The sequence below is a fragment of the Loxodonta africana genome, chromosome 9, assembly GCF_030014295.1.
Source record: "Loxodonta africana isolate mLoxAfr1 chromosome 9, mLoxAfr1.hap2, whole genome shotgun sequence".
NCBI lineage: Eukaryota > Metazoa > Chordata > Mammalia > Proboscidea > Elephantidae > Loxodonta > Loxodonta africana.
Window position 1 is genome coordinate 84,942,279 of NC_087350.1, and position 16,528 is coordinate 84,958,806.

Below are 16,528 nucleotides of genomic sequence, written 5' to 3' on the forward strand. Positions count from 1 at the left end.
CTCCTCAGGTAATTCTTGTGTAAAGTCATATTTGGGAACCACTAACATTGATAAATATTGGTATATCACATCATAGTAGATAATACTGGTATAATAACTGTTAATATCGATATATGACCAAAGGATTGAGGAATGTATATATGAACTGAAAATCCTTGAAGCAGCCCTCCGTAAACGTTAGGTTTTTCAACCTAGACATAGTAATAAAGTTCAGATTATATCATTGCTGTGTGCCTGAAATGTAACTAGGCTTATCACCACAGATTAAGGGCAGAGCCCTTTACTTTAACAATCTGCCAAACTAGGGGCAGCGGTATCAGTTGAGTCCAATGCTCAAAAAGAAGGTCACCCTCCTCTTCCTCTTCCTGAGGGATTCCTGTGCTGATGGATTTTCCCATGAAAGCTGCTAAGCAGATACAGAAAAAGCAGATGGTTTTCAAGCTCCATGGTTCAGTGAAAACCAAGAATCTGATTCCACAGAGATGCACATGGGAAAAGAAAAATACTGGCCCCATTTATCCTTATTTTTGCCATTAGTCTCTGCCTCCCTCCCTCACACTTACCCTCTGTTAGTTAAGTAGCGAGCAGCAGGGCTGTTTCTTGCAATATTTCCAGCTGGAGAGATGTGGTCAGTTGTTACTGAATCTCCCAAATTTAATAGCACATAGGCGTCCACTACAGATTTAGGGGACTGAAGATCCAAAGTCTAGAAAAGAATACAATAAGTCAGCGTTTGCCCAGGTTTTCTCCAACAAGTCACCAGGTGAGCCTCAACAGTAGCGGGCCGTTGGGCCTGAACCAGACGATAGTCCTGCATCAAAGCACAGAAAATTCTAGTTTTCTGGTTTTTATTAGGGACACTTAGAAAAGTAAGGAGGATTTATTTAAAATATTCGTATTTCACCCATGAAGGGAAAGCGAAGTATTGGCACGATCCCCTCAAAAGAACAGGGATGCAGTTGAAAATGACGCTGTCTCTTGTCACACTCACAGAACTTCTCAGATGCTGAGGACAACTAGAATCCTGCCTTTCATGCTCCCCTTCCACAGAGATTTGGCCAGGGACCAGGAGCTCCTTGATCATCATTTTCAGGGAAGATTTTCCTTGTTTCTATGGGTCTAAGACTTGAATATTGCAGTCCCTCAGGCTTACTGAGTCTATGCGTAGGAGGTACTTGATCACCAGAGTGTTTCTACACAGCCACACAGAACCACTGGACAGAGAAATTTTAGGTCCACTATCGCCCAATTATCTCAGCTTCCTAAAATGCCCTCAGCATCATCTGCTTGGATTTGCAAGGGTTTTAATTAAATGGGTAGTCAAAGCAAGGACATAGGGGTAACAAAGTAGTTTTTATAAGGAAAGAAACCTTTTGAAGGGCTCATTTTGTTTAGAGGGGGAAAAAAAAGTCATACCAGGTTTTCAAAGAATGGTGGTGATTTAATGTATGTGGATTTGGGATTCCAGCAATACAGCTTTTCCGATGAGACTGTTAAGGCATTCCAGCTTTCATTCACGGTCTTAAACAAACAAACAGGCAGATATAATCACATTCCCTTTTAGGGAAAATTTAACATACAAACACAAAATATATTCAAGTTGAGAGTACAATAAAAACTATTTTTATTCTAAATCGTCAGACACAAGAGTTTTTTTATCCCAAGATAATGCCATGTACATGACTTAAAAATATGGCAGGCAGCCACTAAGACGGCCTCCAGAGATCCTGCCTCCTGGTATTCTTACCCTTATGTGTTCCCTCCTGTTGAGTGTGGGCTGAACTTAATGATTCATTTTCAAGATTAAGTTATAAAGACACTCTAGCTTCAGTTTCTCTCATCCTCCCTTGCTTGTTCTGATGGAAGCTGGCTACCATGTTGTGAGCCGTCCTGTAAAGTGTGAGGCTTCTAGCTAACAGCCCGTGAGAAACTGAGGCCCTCAGTCCAATCATCCTGCCAATAACTGAGCTTACAAGTAGATCCTGCCCCAGTTGAGCCTTCAGATGAGACTGCAGCCCTGGATGACACCTTGCTTGGAGCCTTGCGAAGGTAGAGGCACTCAATTAAGCCACACCTGGTATCCTGAACCACACAAACTGTGAGATAATAAATTAAGTTTTAGGATAATTTGTTGCACAGTGATAGATGACTAACATTTACACTTATATATAGCTTGTGAGATTGTACCAAGAGGGAAATTATTTGCCCTCTGGACATTTTGGGAAGTGGATTCCAGATCCCATGGGCACTAAATAGCAAATGACAGCTGCTGTGTATTAAAATCAGCTTGCATTCTCCCCTTAGGCCCATTAACTCAACCTTTGGAGAAATGCATTTAGCTCAATGCCTGCCAAACTTCCTCACACCATTTCCCAATGAGTGGCTTGTGGGAGAGCATGGAGCTTGACTATGATCCTTGTTTTACCCTCTGCCTAGATACCTCTGCTCTCTCATCTCAAACCACTAGCCCCAACCAGAGGCCCCTGGGTCAGCGCAACATAGAAAGCAGCAAAATGACTAAGAACCAAGAGTCTCAGAAAATGACAGAGTCCTATATATTTTTCTCCTTATCTGACAAATGCACAGAAAGTTTTATTTATTTCAGCAGTTTGGCATTTCCTCCTGAGTGGCTTCTTTCATTTTTTTTTTTTCCCCCTTCCATTTTTTAAATAGTATCCAAATAATGCATTCTGAGAGGTGAATTTGGCCAACTGACTCAACCTCAGTAACACAACACAGTGACATCAGGGGCCCTCAACCTCAGTGACACAACACAGTGACATCAGGGGCCCTCAACCTCAGTGACACAGCGCCCCAGGATGTCTCTTGAGAAAGGTGTGGGGTTATGGAGGGCTGGCCAGGAATTATACATAACTTGAGGCCTTTCTTTACGAGGCTGCCATTCGCTTGTCCAAAACTGGGAAGATCTGGGGATTATGAGGTTTGTGAAAATGTAAGACACAGTAGAAAAATGACTGAGAACCATTTCCCTAGTTATCTATCTGGAGAAATGAATGTTACTTTCTATAGTGTACCATAGCTTACATGCCATTAGCCTCAAGGTCTGCAGATACGACATAAAGGAGCAACTTTCTCTCTTATATACTTGGAGGAGGGGTAGTGAGGGACCTCACCTCTATCTTCTGATAGACCTCCTTAAACATGCCAGGGATGACATACTGACGCTCCACTGCCTGGATCTCATCTCTGCTTGGCCAGATGTCTTTCAGAAACACCTGCTGTCCCTTTGCATTTACCCCTGGGGAAAAAGTGTTTATTAATGAGAAATACTTCATCTAATACCCCATTTTCATTGTTACATTTCTCTAAAGTTTTTATTTCCTACAAGTAAATTTAAGGGGCATAAATTTCCTGTGATCTAACCTGCCTAGAGTGGCTTGAGGAGGGTGTAGCAAGCAAGAAGACTAAAGAAAAGGAGGCAAGGCATCATTTCCCCCTGAATTTTAAGAACTTTAAATATCTGGGGTGTGTTCCTACAGAGTATGTATTAAAGCAATACCGATCATTAGTTTAAAGCAGTAACTGGAAAGACAGAAACCCTGGAAAAGGAGCCAGAATAGCAAGACCTCTATTACTTTTGGTATTTATTTCCCTTACCTTTTAGCAAATGTTTGTTTAGGTCTTAGCTATGTATTGGGGAATAAAGAAAAGATTCTGTATCCCATTTTATCTTGGGAGGTTCTAAGCTTTATTTTTAATTAAGAAAAACAGCAACTTTCTTCCAGTAATATTTTTAAATTCACTGGGGAAAAAAAAAAATCCAACCACACAAATAAAAATCTTACCCAATGGCTCTTTCTCAAAGTCGATCCTGATGGTCCCAGCAATTGCATATGCTATTACTAAGGGTGGGGAGGCTAAGTAGTTGGCTCGGGTGTTGGGATGGACTCGGCCTTCAAAATTCCTATTCCCTGATAGCACCCCAACAGCTACAAGGTCTCCCTGTGGAAGCCAAGAGAAAAATCAAGTCACCAAGAGAAGACAGCGCCAACTTCTTGTCTTAGGTCATTTGCAAAAGTTTTCACATCATGTGGATGGAACTATTTAAGCTGCCCTTTCATCTGATCCTCTCCTACGGCGGCAAAGAAGAATACACAGGGGCATCCCTGTGAGGGACTCTGGGTCAAAAGAAGCCAAGACACAGGTGCAGTGGCTTCTGCTCATGAGAAATACCAGGTTACTGGTCAGAAGGAAATATCCTGGCTATTGCTGCCTAAGGCCTAAGAACTGGTGGGAGAGGCTAAAAGTTGATGGGTAAAGGAAGCCACAATGACAAAATAAACTAAATATTATTTCTCAAGGCTACCAATTTTATGGGACCCAAATCATGACAACACAATTTAGATTTATTTGTGTGGAGACCTGTCTGACTTTGAATAGATTTTGAAGTTACCACAAACAAACAATTTTGGAGTCCCTTGTAGTCAAAACCAGAATTTACTGAGGACTTACTTGTGTACTAGGCACTGCGCTATGTGTTTTCAGTCCATTAACACAATATTCTCACCACTCTGAGACAGGTAATAGTATCATCTCTATATAACAGATGTGGAAACTGAGGCACGAAAAGGCTAATTAGCTTGCCCAGGGTTATAGAGCTAATAAGTTTAGCTTGACTCCAAAGACGATATATTTTTAACCACATCTGCTGCTTCCCTGGACTTCCTTGAAATTATCGTCATTTTTAATGACACATTATTTAAAAAACAAAACAAAACAAAAAAACGCTCTAAAGACCCACAGGCTCCTTTATAAATACCTGTGTGATGGCTTCTACCACAGGTTCCGGTAAAGGCCCACTGTTGCCAATGCAGGTCATGCAGCCGTAGCCCACCACATCGAACCTACGTGCCAACAAATAACTAATTAATTTACCTCAAGAAATTAGAATACTTTTGGCCATGGTAAATATCTTTACACCAAAGGGTAGACTGTTAGTTGCAGAACTACTGCCAGCCTATAGCATACCTTTGTGCAAACAAGAGAAGATTCCCCCCGCCCCCTTCCAGGAGGCTGCAGCACATACCAGAGCACAGGCTCGACTTCAGCCCCCAGTCTCCCTTCCACGAGGCACCTTGTGTGATGAACAACCAGCACAACTGTACAGGGGGGCCCTGCTCAGTCGCAATATAAGGGCTTAAGTCTACTTAAAAAAAACAAACAAAAAAATCCCACCAAACCAGTTGCCATCAAGTTGATTCTGACTCATGGTGACCCTGTATGTTGTAGAGTAGAAATGCACTCCGCAGGGTTGTCAGGGTTTCTTCTGAGGTGTCTCTGGGTGGGTTTGAACTACCAACCTTCTGGTTAGTAGTCAAGCGCTTGACTGCACCACCCAGGGACTCCTTTAAGTCTACTTACCATCTGCAAACGACTGTGCAATTAGATACCACCAGATAACCTGACTCTGTTACAAGGTGATATGGCAAGATACACGTGGGGAAAGATGCAACAAAAGCAATGGTGTAAAAGAAAAGTCTCCCTCACCCCAGCTGAGACAGATAAGGCATGACTCCACTTTCTCGCAGATAGTAGGTGACCACACCACTTCCAGGGGACAGGCTAGTTTTGACGTAAGGTTTCACGCTCAGGCCAGCGTCCACAGCTTTCTTTGCTAACAACCCTGTGAAATGGTAAACACAGTGTGGGTGGCTGCCTGCTCTGAATGCCAGGGGCAGTCCAAGAAAGAGGCTGAACTTTTCAGTCTGCATTTCCTGCCACCGCCTGACAAAGTCCCTTCACACTGGCGCTTTATGCTCTTTCTGTTGCCTGACAGAAATCAAAAGCTCACTGGCCCCGTGTCATTTGTATGTATGCAGTAAACTCAAAATCTGTCATGAGAATGAAGAAAGAGATGTGTTTACTTTTTTTTTTTTTAAGAGATAAATCTAAGACCATTTAGGTTACAGAATGAGGTTTTAATTTTTGAGGGAAATTGATCTTTCTAGTTATGTTTTATTTGGATAAAAGCCATAATTGAAGAGGTCCTTTCCGGGAATATATTCATGCATACTAGTTGATGAGGAATACAGTCATCCCAGAAGTAAAAATCTAGTCCACAGGTAATTCCTAAAGCAGAAGATCAAGAGCCATTGATCTTTCAGCAAATACAGAAGCTGTTACTGGGATACTGGGTGTTAACGTTTAAGACATATCACAGAAGTAGGAAAGAAATGAGGGGTGAGTGGGGGCATAAAGGGACAAAAAGCTACAGACATGCTGGAGACTTGCCTTAAGAAAACTGGTTTGCTCCAGACACAGAAAGCTTAGGTAGCAACAGATGAACGCTTGGACTAAGAAAGTTTCCCTTATATACTCATGCACTTTACAGAGAAAGAACTGTAAACACTGTTGGGTCTGTGGACTCAAGAGAAACTTTTGGCAGTGACTGAAAATTTGGAAACTGAACAGACATTATGTTAGTGAAAGCCTGCATAAGTAAATATTAACTACTTAACTAGAATTGCGCAACAGGTCAGGTTCACTGAGTTTTATCAACCAGTGCCCTGTGCTCTAATTCAGATATCACTTGCCAGTGCAAAGCTAGTACTAAATTCCACTATAAAAACAAGTCCTATATGGGGTTTCTACAGAGAACAGAGTCTGTGAGATGAAAACAGCTTTATTTTCTTTCCAAAGTCTGATACAAGGTTCTACGCTCTACCAGGAAATTGGCTTCCTCTGGTTTCCTGTACTTGATTTTCTATGTTAATTCCACAGAGAAAGAATATTATGTGTTATGTATTTTATTGTAAATATTTTCACTGGACAACATTTATTGTGTAGATCTTTCTGGGCCAGTAAATCTCTGCATCTAGAAAAGACAACGTTCAGGGTAGTACATGTATAATAACATGGTTAAGCCCCTGAGTCATCGCTTGAGAAGGTTTCCACCTACATGTCCACATGAATCTGGGGATGGATTCAAATGCACTTACCTGCTCCTAACATCACAGAGGGGTTACTGGTGTTTGTGCAGCTTGTAATGGCAGCGATTACCACAGAACCGTGGGCAAGTGTGAATTCACTATTATCATAGATAAATGTCTTGTGGTCGTTATGATGGTCCGGAGCTATCTGGAAACCTTTAAACCCTTGCTATAGGAAGAAAAAAATATATATGGGCAAAAGTTCTCATTTGGAAGAAGAAATATTTTGATAACTATAATTTTAAAGGCCAATTCTAACAAAACAAATATTTTGGCCAGTATGCTCTGAGATGTTGCAGAAAAATTAAAGTGAAGTTCTGTTTACTATTTTTAAATCTCTACAAAAGGCAGTCATGGTATCTGAATCTTATTCTGTTTTGAAATGATTAACAATTTCTTCCTTCTGCCTTCAAAAATGGAAATGCTACAATTACAAATTTAGTTCAAAGTTGCCTAAATGGAGCACAATGACATTATTGTACAGACTGAGGTTACTGATTCTAACTAACACTGTGGAAATTTAGGAGAAGGTGCCATTTTGGCCAGATTCAACTAATCGTGATAAATAATGTAAACAAAGCGCAGCTGGACATTTGATATAATGCTGATGCCCAATGGATAAAATCCATCACAGATCTTATCCACTTCTTCTGGCAATGTTCATTGAGAATCTACTGCACACAAGGTACCTGGATACATAGGTGATTCCAGCACAAATCCTATCCTTAAACCTACAGTCCTATAAGAGAAATCGGACACACAAATAACAAAGTACCAACAACGTTACGTTAGAGAAGATGAAATGCCACCAAAGGGTTTCAGATCAAGTGTCATGAAGGCTCAAAAGAGGGACAGGTGACTTTCTGGGTGAGACTGAGGCCACACTGTAGAGGAGCTGGTATGTGGATCGAGTCTTAAGGGGCTGACAGATTAAGCATGCACTGATGGGGAACAGACATTCAGGCAGCGAGCGGGAGTGGCATGAACAAAAGAACGATGGCCAGGAAAGCTTGGCTGTCCAGTGAACAATGTGGCGAGAATCATGTGAAAAGCGGATATGGTTAAAAAGGTGGTTGAGTTGTGTTTACAGGTGGTCATGTGCTTCAAAGAAGCTGCTTGGCTTTTTGCTAACGGGGAGTTATTAAGGAGAAGGAAGAAGTCACATCCTCGGTGCCAGGTTTCAGGAAGATTCATCAGCAAGTGGTGTGAAAGGAAGGCTGGGCATATAGAAACTAGGCATAGGGTGGGGTCAGGGAGAGTTTCAGCCTGCCTTTCCCAGGCCCCTACCTTGGCTCCAAGGCAACTCTCAAAATCCTTTTTCATGTCAGACACTGCGACTTTATCCTGAGGCCTTTTGGGTCCACTGCAGCAAGGCACTACTGTTTTCAAATCTAATTCCACAACCTGTTTACCCAAAAGAAAACAAACTGTAGAACTCACATTATACCCACAAAGAAGAAACACAAACCACGTCAGAGAATTTACAGCACCACAACAAAAACAAATAAAACAAAAATATTCAAAACAAGAAAGCCTATGCCCATCTTAACGCTTAAGTGATTGATTTCCCAAGATCAAGATGAGCATTTAAATTGCACAGAACAGGCAGGATGCCTGCCACCTCTTAGAAAGACCACGGTGGATGATGTAGGTGCTGCCCAGCGTCCTCCACTCTTTCGGCCTTGTATAGCAGCTCATGCATTCTTTTTAATCATTTAAGTTAGTTTGAGTTGGATTTCTATTGAAATGATACATAAACCATTATATTTCTTCTATGGTGACTGTGAGGGGTGCAGCCATTATGCCATCAATGCCAGGAAATGGGCCTTAGTCTAATTGACTAGTTCCTTCCCTAAATACAGTATGAAACAAAACAAGGGTCCCACATCTAGTTTACCCTTCAGCCCTGGCTGAAGACAAAAATGTGAATTCAGTTTGCACCCTAAAAAACAGAGGCAAGGAAAAAGGGGGAGCCTGTCTTATCACTGGCTAAACAGAACTAATCAATATGTTCACACTCCAACTTCTTTCTTCCTCTATGATAATGATGGGCTTAGCCTTTAAATCACTCTAGCTCCTCTAATCTTCTCTACATCTGCTGCAAAAGACCTCTTTAAAGTGTTAAAAAGCAAAGATGTCACTTTGAGGACTAAGGTGCACCTGCCTCAAGCAATGGTATTTTCAATCGGCTCATATTTTTTTCACAGGTATGTAAAAAGCTGGACAATGAGTTAGGAAGACCCAAGAAGAACTGATGCCTTTGAATTACAGTGTTGGCAAAAAACATTGAATATACCACGGACTGTCAGAAGAAAGAACAAATCTGTCTTGGCAGAAGTACAGCTAGAATGCTCCTTAGAAGGAAGGATGATGAGACTTCATGTCATGTACTTTGGACATGTTATCAGGAGGGACCAGTCCCTGGAGAAGGATCTCATGCCTGGTAAAGTAGAGGGTCAGCGAAAGAGAGGAAGATTTTCAACAAGACGGATTGACAGGGTGGCTGCAATGATGGACTCAAGCAGAGCAATGACTGTGAGGGTGGCACAGGACCGGGCACTGTTTCATTCTGTTGAACACAGGGCTGGATGAGCTGGAACCAACTTGATGGCACCTAACAACATTTCCTCTGGTAAAGTCCTTCTTCCACTGTCTTCCACATAACAGGAGAGAATCAGTGGTTCAAAAAGGGGAAGCACACATGATTTACAATGACTAAACCATTAGGAATATAAGAAGTTACATTATTTTGTTATGTTTATAATTCCCTCATCCTTTTGATTTTTTATCCTTTTAACACCGTGACCTCCTGTTTAACATCTTGACTTGGCAGTGGCTAATTTCCTGCAAGTATACTCCCCAAGAAAAAACACACACGACTAAAATCACAGCCTTGAGGAAGAGGAAACACATGTTCGGTAGAAGGTGGTCTCATACCTGGGCGAAGTCTGGGTCCTGAGAGGAGTCACTGAAATCTCGGAACATTCCTACAGCCTGAAGATACTTTTTAATATGCTTTATTTTTGCTTCATCACGACCTAAATGGGTATTTTAAAGAGTTAGGAGTAGCGAACATTAGTATTCTCTAGAGACAATAAACTAATGCCTCTACCAGTAATTATATAAGTAATATGTGTTTCCCTTACACACATGCTAACAGCTTTGCTGATATTTCAGCTTTCAGGCTAAGGGTTTGACTCCCTCGCTGTCGCTGCTGTTTACTGGGGGCTATTAACTGATATGTTGTTCCCACCCAAGTGACTACTGTCTAAGAAGACCATGTGCTTCTATCTACAGGTACTCTCCCTCTTTTGGGGGAAGGCCCTTAACGAGGAGAATCCTAAATCTTAGCACATTTTTGTATCTGCCTTCAACTGGCCCTGATGTTATTATTCCAAGTTATTATTCTTAAAATGATAATCCACCCCCACCCCAAACCACCAGCTATAGAACACTTCCTACGTAGCCAGCACAGTATGCTACACATTTTAAATGCATTATTTCAACCAATCCTTATAGCAAACTTGGAGACAAGTGCTGTTATTATCCTCACTTATAGATAAGGAGATAGTGACTCAAGAAGATTAAATAACCTTCCCATGGAACAGAGCTAGTTAATGGCAGAACCAGCGTCTATACCTGAGTTTGACTGTAAAGTCCAAAGACTTAAGTCACAATGTTGTATCACCAGGAATGTAACCATGATGTTTACTTTTTATCAAGACCCTGGTTGTAGGTGCTGTTTAATTCTTATCAAGACCCTAGTTGTAGGTGATAATATTCACGATGTATGCCTGATAGACAGGCAGTCCCCCATTTTCCTGACAGTTAAATGAGACTGAGAGCTTGATTCTTGCCCACAATAAATAAGCATTTTTGTTTGTTTGAATGGAATCGTAAAGCTTTCAGCATGGGCCTCATAAAAGACACCGGTATGAGCTTCATTAATGTATTTATCATGATGTAGAGTTGAGTCCATCCCTCTTTAAACTCCATGTCATATTCACCATGAAGATGCACAAGAGAAACTTATCTTAAGTCTCACTGTGAGAAAGAGTTGTACTCTTCTGAAGCAATTTGGTGCCAGACCGTTAAGAAGCTTAGAATCACATTTATTGGCCACCTCCAATGTCATAAAAACTAATCTTACTTCTGAATTTATTCTGTGGACTCCCCCGCCCGCCAACATTCCCCACCCACCATCCCTTCCCTCTTCTTTAGGCTGATTCCCTCAACTATTTATTCTGTTTTTCTGTTTTCACATCTTTTCACTTCAAATCCCCCAGGAAATGATGAAGGTATCAATTAATTAATCCCAAAGTGGTTATATTCAATATGAATATCTTTTTAAATACCTTTTTTTTTTTAAATCACAATATTCACTGCTTCCAGGGGATTTTCCCCAGCTCTGGGAGAAGGCTTGCATTTTTCTCATGAAACATTATCGAGATAAAAGCACTGCCCCTGGAACCTTTCAACAGTAAACACTGGATATAAATGAGAAGGCCCGAGTTGATATGTTCTTTTCTCCCTAATTATGTGGTTGTAATTTTAAAAAGTCTTTTGGAAAATAAAAGTCCCCTCCCATCTATGTCACATAGAATGAGGTACTAAAAATAAAAATTATTTCATGTCATCTTCTTGCTCAAAATAACCTTGTAGCTTCCCAACTTAGAATAAAATACAAACTGCCAACCATAGCCTATGAGCCCCTGTATGATCCAGCCCCTGCCTACCTCCCTGACCTCACTTCCTATCACCTTCCCTCATCCCCAGGCTCCAGCCATACCAAGCCTATCCTTGTCTTGGGTCTTTGGACTTGTGGTTTCTCTGCCTGGAAAATAGCTCTTCCACCACTTCCCATGACTTGTCCTCTCAATTCAAATATCTGGTAGCATTTCACTGTCTCCAAGAGTCCTTTGCTGACCTTCCAACATATAAATTAATACTCTCAGACTACCTCAACTACCTTCCTTTCTTTTTTCATTATCACACTTATATATTTACTTGTTCACTTGCTCACTGTCTGCCTCCCTCACTGGAATGTAAGCTGCATGAGAGCAGAGACTTTATCTTGTTCACTGCTCTTTCTCTGGGACCTGGACAAGATATCAATATTTTGTTAAAATAAACGACTAGATATCTGAATATTTGATGTTTTGTTGTTTTTAAAACAATATTTCATTGTGTTTTTGGTGAAGGTTTACACAGCAGTTTAGGTTTCCATTCAACAATTTCTACACAAATTGTTCAGTGACATTGGTTACATTCTTCACAATGTGTGAACATTCTCAGTATTTCCTTTCTGGTTGTTCCATATCCATTAATCTACTTTCCCTGCCCCTATACATTCTCATCTTTGTTTTAAAGTAACTGTTGATCATTTGATCTCAAACAGATGGTTTTTTAAAGGAGTACAGTACTCAGGGGTGATATTCTTCATTCTGTGTGCCAATCTGTTATTTAGGTAAAAGGTGACCTCAGGGGCTAGTTTAAAGAGTATCTCAGGGCAACAGTCTTGGGGAATCATCTAGTCTTAATTAGCCCAATGACTCTGTCTTTTTTGTTGTTGTTGTTAGAAATTTGAGGTTCTGTTCCACATTTTTTTCCCATTCTATCAGGGTCCATCTATCGTGACCTTGATCAGAACAGTCGGTGGCGGTAGCCGGGTACCTCCTAGTTCTTCTGGAATATTTGATGTTTTTAAGATAAACTTGAGAAATTAAAAAAAAAATTTTTTTTTTCTCAAAGTTACAGTGAAATTTCTAAACACATACATAGAGTTAAAGAACCATGGACATTTTAAAATGCCTTTATATGCAGTATCTCATTTTACTTTTGGTGTAGCCCTGAGCAGGGCATCACCGAATGCAGTACTTACTTGCAGTCAGATGACTGTGGATTTGGATTCTAGCTCCACTACTTATTAACTGTGGGTAATTTACTTCACCTCTCAGATCCTCAGTTTTCTTTCCTATTAATCAATCAATCAATCAGTCTACTCTATAGATCTATGCAGAGGATGGGAGCAAACGCACATCATATGCCTGGTACACAATGGGTGCTCCACAGGCATTTTATTAATATCACTTGTTTAATGCCAACTCGTAGCTAACTAGTACAAAGACACCAGTGTAAATATCCAGGCTTCTGGAGGAGCTGGGATCTTTCTATTGGCCATATTGTCTCTACCTCATAAAACTTAAATCCCATCAACTATTCTGACTCCACAGAGAGAAAAAAGGATGTGACCCAGGGTACTCTGAGGGGCAGAGGCAGAAGGCAATGCTCTAGTTTTCAGCATTCTATGAATCTTTTACAAAGGGTCTTCTGTTTTAGGGTCCTGTACTTACCTGTCTGCACGAGGTACTTGATACTAACTTTGTCAACTGGGAAAAAGGCAGCAGTTGCTCCATACTCTGGACACATATTGGCAATTGTAGCTCGGTCAGCGATGGACAACTGGGCTACTCCTGGTCCAAAGAACTCGACAAATTTGCCCACTACCCCAACCTGGCGGAGGTGCTAAGCAGAGAAACAACATAAAAGTTGGAGACACTTGAGAGCCAATATTCAAATTGCAGAACCTTGCAATAGTTACAAATTAGCCCCGTGAGTAAACACAATAAATTAGCCTAATGCATTTTTTTTAGTACTTTTAAAAATAATACCTAAAAAAAAAATAATATCAACTAAATGCAATGAGGTATCCTGGATTAGATCTTGGGAAGAAAAGGAATATCACTGAAAAAAAAAATTGGTGAAGTCTGTAGTGTCATTAATTTGTTAGTTCTGATAATGTACCATGGTATTGTAAGATGTTAAAATCAGAGGAAGCTAGAGGAAAGAAATATAGGAACTCTCTGTGCTACTATTTACACCAACACTTCTGTAAATATAAAATTATGTCAACATAGTTTTTATAAAAACAGAAAAAGTAATAAATAACATTAATACAAGTTTCTCAAAATGATAAACATCTGTTTTTCTCTCTCTAATGAGATCATTGGAAACCTTGGTGGTATAGCGATTAAGAGCTATGGCTGCTAACCAAAAGGTCAGCAGTTCAAACCCACCAGGCACTCCCTGAGGGCAGTTCTACTCTGTCCTAGAGGGTTGCTATGAGTCAGAATTGACTCAAAGGCAATAGGTTTGGTTTGGTTTAATGAGATCATTGAAATCTCCCAGAAGTGCTCAAAATCAAAGTCTTTCAAGCTAAATAAATTATTACTCGAACTAGTTGAATAAGTACATAGCTTGTTTTCAAGGGTGGAATGAACAATTTTCTTCAATCTAGGTACAATTTGGAGTTCCTGGGTGTGCAATTCGTTAATATGCTCACTGCTAACTGAAAAGCTAGTGTTTCAAGTCCACCCAGAGACTTCTCAGAAGAAAGGCCTGGTGATTCACTTCCAAAAATTAGTCATTGAAAACCCTCTGGGGCACAGGTCTACTCTGACACACATGGGGTTGCCATGAGTTGTAATCAACTTGACAGCCGCTGGTTTTGTTGTGTGTACATGCAGTTTTTTGGTACAAGTCAAATGTGGCCAAAAGACCCGGACAGTCTAACTCCCCGCAGCTTTTCCATCCAAGCCATTAGGCAGGGCTGTGGCTTAAATGACTGACCTGGCCTGGCATGAAGCCAGCCTAATGAAGTGTAGGCAACCAAATGGACAGGCTCTTTTGCTTATGTTGGATTCTGCCAAATTTTGTGGGCAAGTCTTATGTTATTCCACTTTTGAAGGACAGGGCATACACATTTGTGATAAGCTATAGTGTTCAAATAAATCTAATTCTGAATTCCACAGAGATTAAATAAAAAAGAAACCTTTTTTGTCCTCTAACATTATACCATCCATCCAAAAGAACTCAGGTCTCCAAAATATATAACCCAGGAAAAATTATGTCCGTGATAATAAAAAACCATTGCTTTTCCAATAGTTTTCAGAAATGAAACTGCCTTCTTTTCTGCAAAGCAATCAAATCATAAAAAAATGACTGTTTCCTATAAGACTTAGAGAAAAAAAAAATTCCAGCTTGGAGAAACATCTGTTATAATAATGTAACATAATACAGAGGCGAGGCTAAAAAAAAAAAAGGCAAAACAAAACAAAACAAACCCAAACATTATTCAAGGAACTAATTTGCTACTTACAGATAAGGAAGAACCGTGTGGAAAAATGTAAAAGTATAAACACATGCTTTGGAATGATTCTCACAACCTCAGAATAGTGATTATTTCTAGGAATAGAAAGCATGGTTTTTGCCTTAAATATTATATTTTATTTCTTAAAAAACCAAACATACAGAGAGAGCTCTAAAGTAAATACGACAAAATGTTAATATCTGTTAAATTTAAGTATACTTTAATTTTAAAATTTTTGTATATTTGAATTATTTCACAATTAAAATTTTTTTCAAAGGAAAACATCCATGTAGCAGAAGAGTAAAAATGAACATAATCATCTAAAACTTAACCACAGAATATATTCCTCTTATCTTATTCTTCTTTAAAAATAATCATCACACGGTCTCCTGGCATTTCTAGAGCACACAGAAACCAAGAGAGGCTCCATCATGCATTTCCTCTCTCTTTGTCATTTGACTTCCCAAGGCCACAGAGGAGGCAGCATGTCGTTACCTTGGTAATGGTGAGCACGATGTCAGTGGATGTTACCAGCGGGTGGGGACTGCCCATCAGCTTGTAGCCAATCACCTGGGGAAGCACCATGCTGATTGGCTGACCCAGCATGACAGCTTCAGCTTCGATACCACCCACACCTGCAGTGAACAGCAGGCCAGAACAATGCTTTCATTATTCCTCTCTATGTCCCTCAGGCATAAATCCAGCGCCATCACAGGTAATTGGCCCAGCTACCATGTCTTAATAACATAGAGTTCTGTTTCTATAAAGAGCAGTTATCTTTATTTCCCTAGACAGAATTTTTAACAAGTATTTCTCAAAGTATGGTTCCCCCAAACACGTGCATCAGAATCCCCTCAGTGCCATACGAAATGAAGCGTGAGGTTCAGGAGTCTCCATTTTTAACAAACATCTCCAGGTGATTCTCATTTACTCTAAACGTCCCCAGCCCATTATTCCAATTCATTTTTCAAAACGTAATTATTGAGTACCTAGGTGTGAGGCACTTTTCCAGCTACTGGAAATACAGCGGTGAACAAAACAGACAAAAAACACCTCTCCGATTAGCATAAGCATGCAAATTCATGCTAATGGATGGAATGGAATCCAAGTGAGTTAAGGTACACGCCCCAGATCAGCAGGTATGGAATAGGAACCTGGAAGAACACTCACCCCAACCGAGAATGCCCAGGCCATCGATCATGGTAGTGTGTGAATCTGTGCCCACGAGGCTGTCTGGGTAATAATATCCATCCTGATCAAACACCACTCTTGCCAAGTACTCCAAATTCACCTGGTGGATGATTCCTGAGCCAGGGGGGATAATCCGCATGTTGCGAAAAGCCTGAGAACCCCACTAGATTTGAAAAATGGAAAGAAAACTATGAACACCTGATGCACTTCTACCCAGCCCATCTCCTTGGCACCTCTC

At 40.5% G+C, this 16,528-nt stretch overlaps 1 protein-coding gene across 1 annotated transcript in view; it reads right to left on the reverse strand.

Annotated features, from left to right (window-relative positions):
* ACO1 (aconitase 1) overlaps positions 1-16,528 on the reverse strand; it is a 68,928-nt gene that overhangs the window by 9,298 nt on the left and 43,102 nt on the right. Inside the window, exons 6-17 of the mRNA XM_064291812.1 lie at positions 16,270-16,453; positions 15,595-15,734; positions 13,304-13,475; positions 9,888-9,988; positions 8,238-8,354; positions 6,960-7,119; positions 5,509-5,644; positions 4,781-4,865; positions 3,807-3,963; positions 3,135-3,259; positions 1,417-1,521; positions 564-706 (exon numbers count right to left, since the gene is read on the reverse strand). Coding sequence (XP_064147882.1) covers positions 564-706; positions 1,417-1,521; positions 3,135-3,259; positions 3,807-3,963; positions 4,781-4,865; positions 5,509-5,644; positions 6,960-7,119; positions 8,238-8,354; positions 9,888-9,988; positions 13,304-13,475; positions 15,595-15,734; positions 16,270-16,453 — 1,625 coding nt within the window. The remainder of the gene's footprint in view (positions 1-563; positions 707-1,416; positions 1,522-3,134; positions 3,260-3,806; positions 3,964-4,780; positions 4,866-5,508; positions 5,645-6,959; positions 7,120-8,237; positions 8,355-9,887; positions 9,989-13,303; positions 13,476-15,594; positions 15,735-16,269; positions 16,454-16,528) is intronic.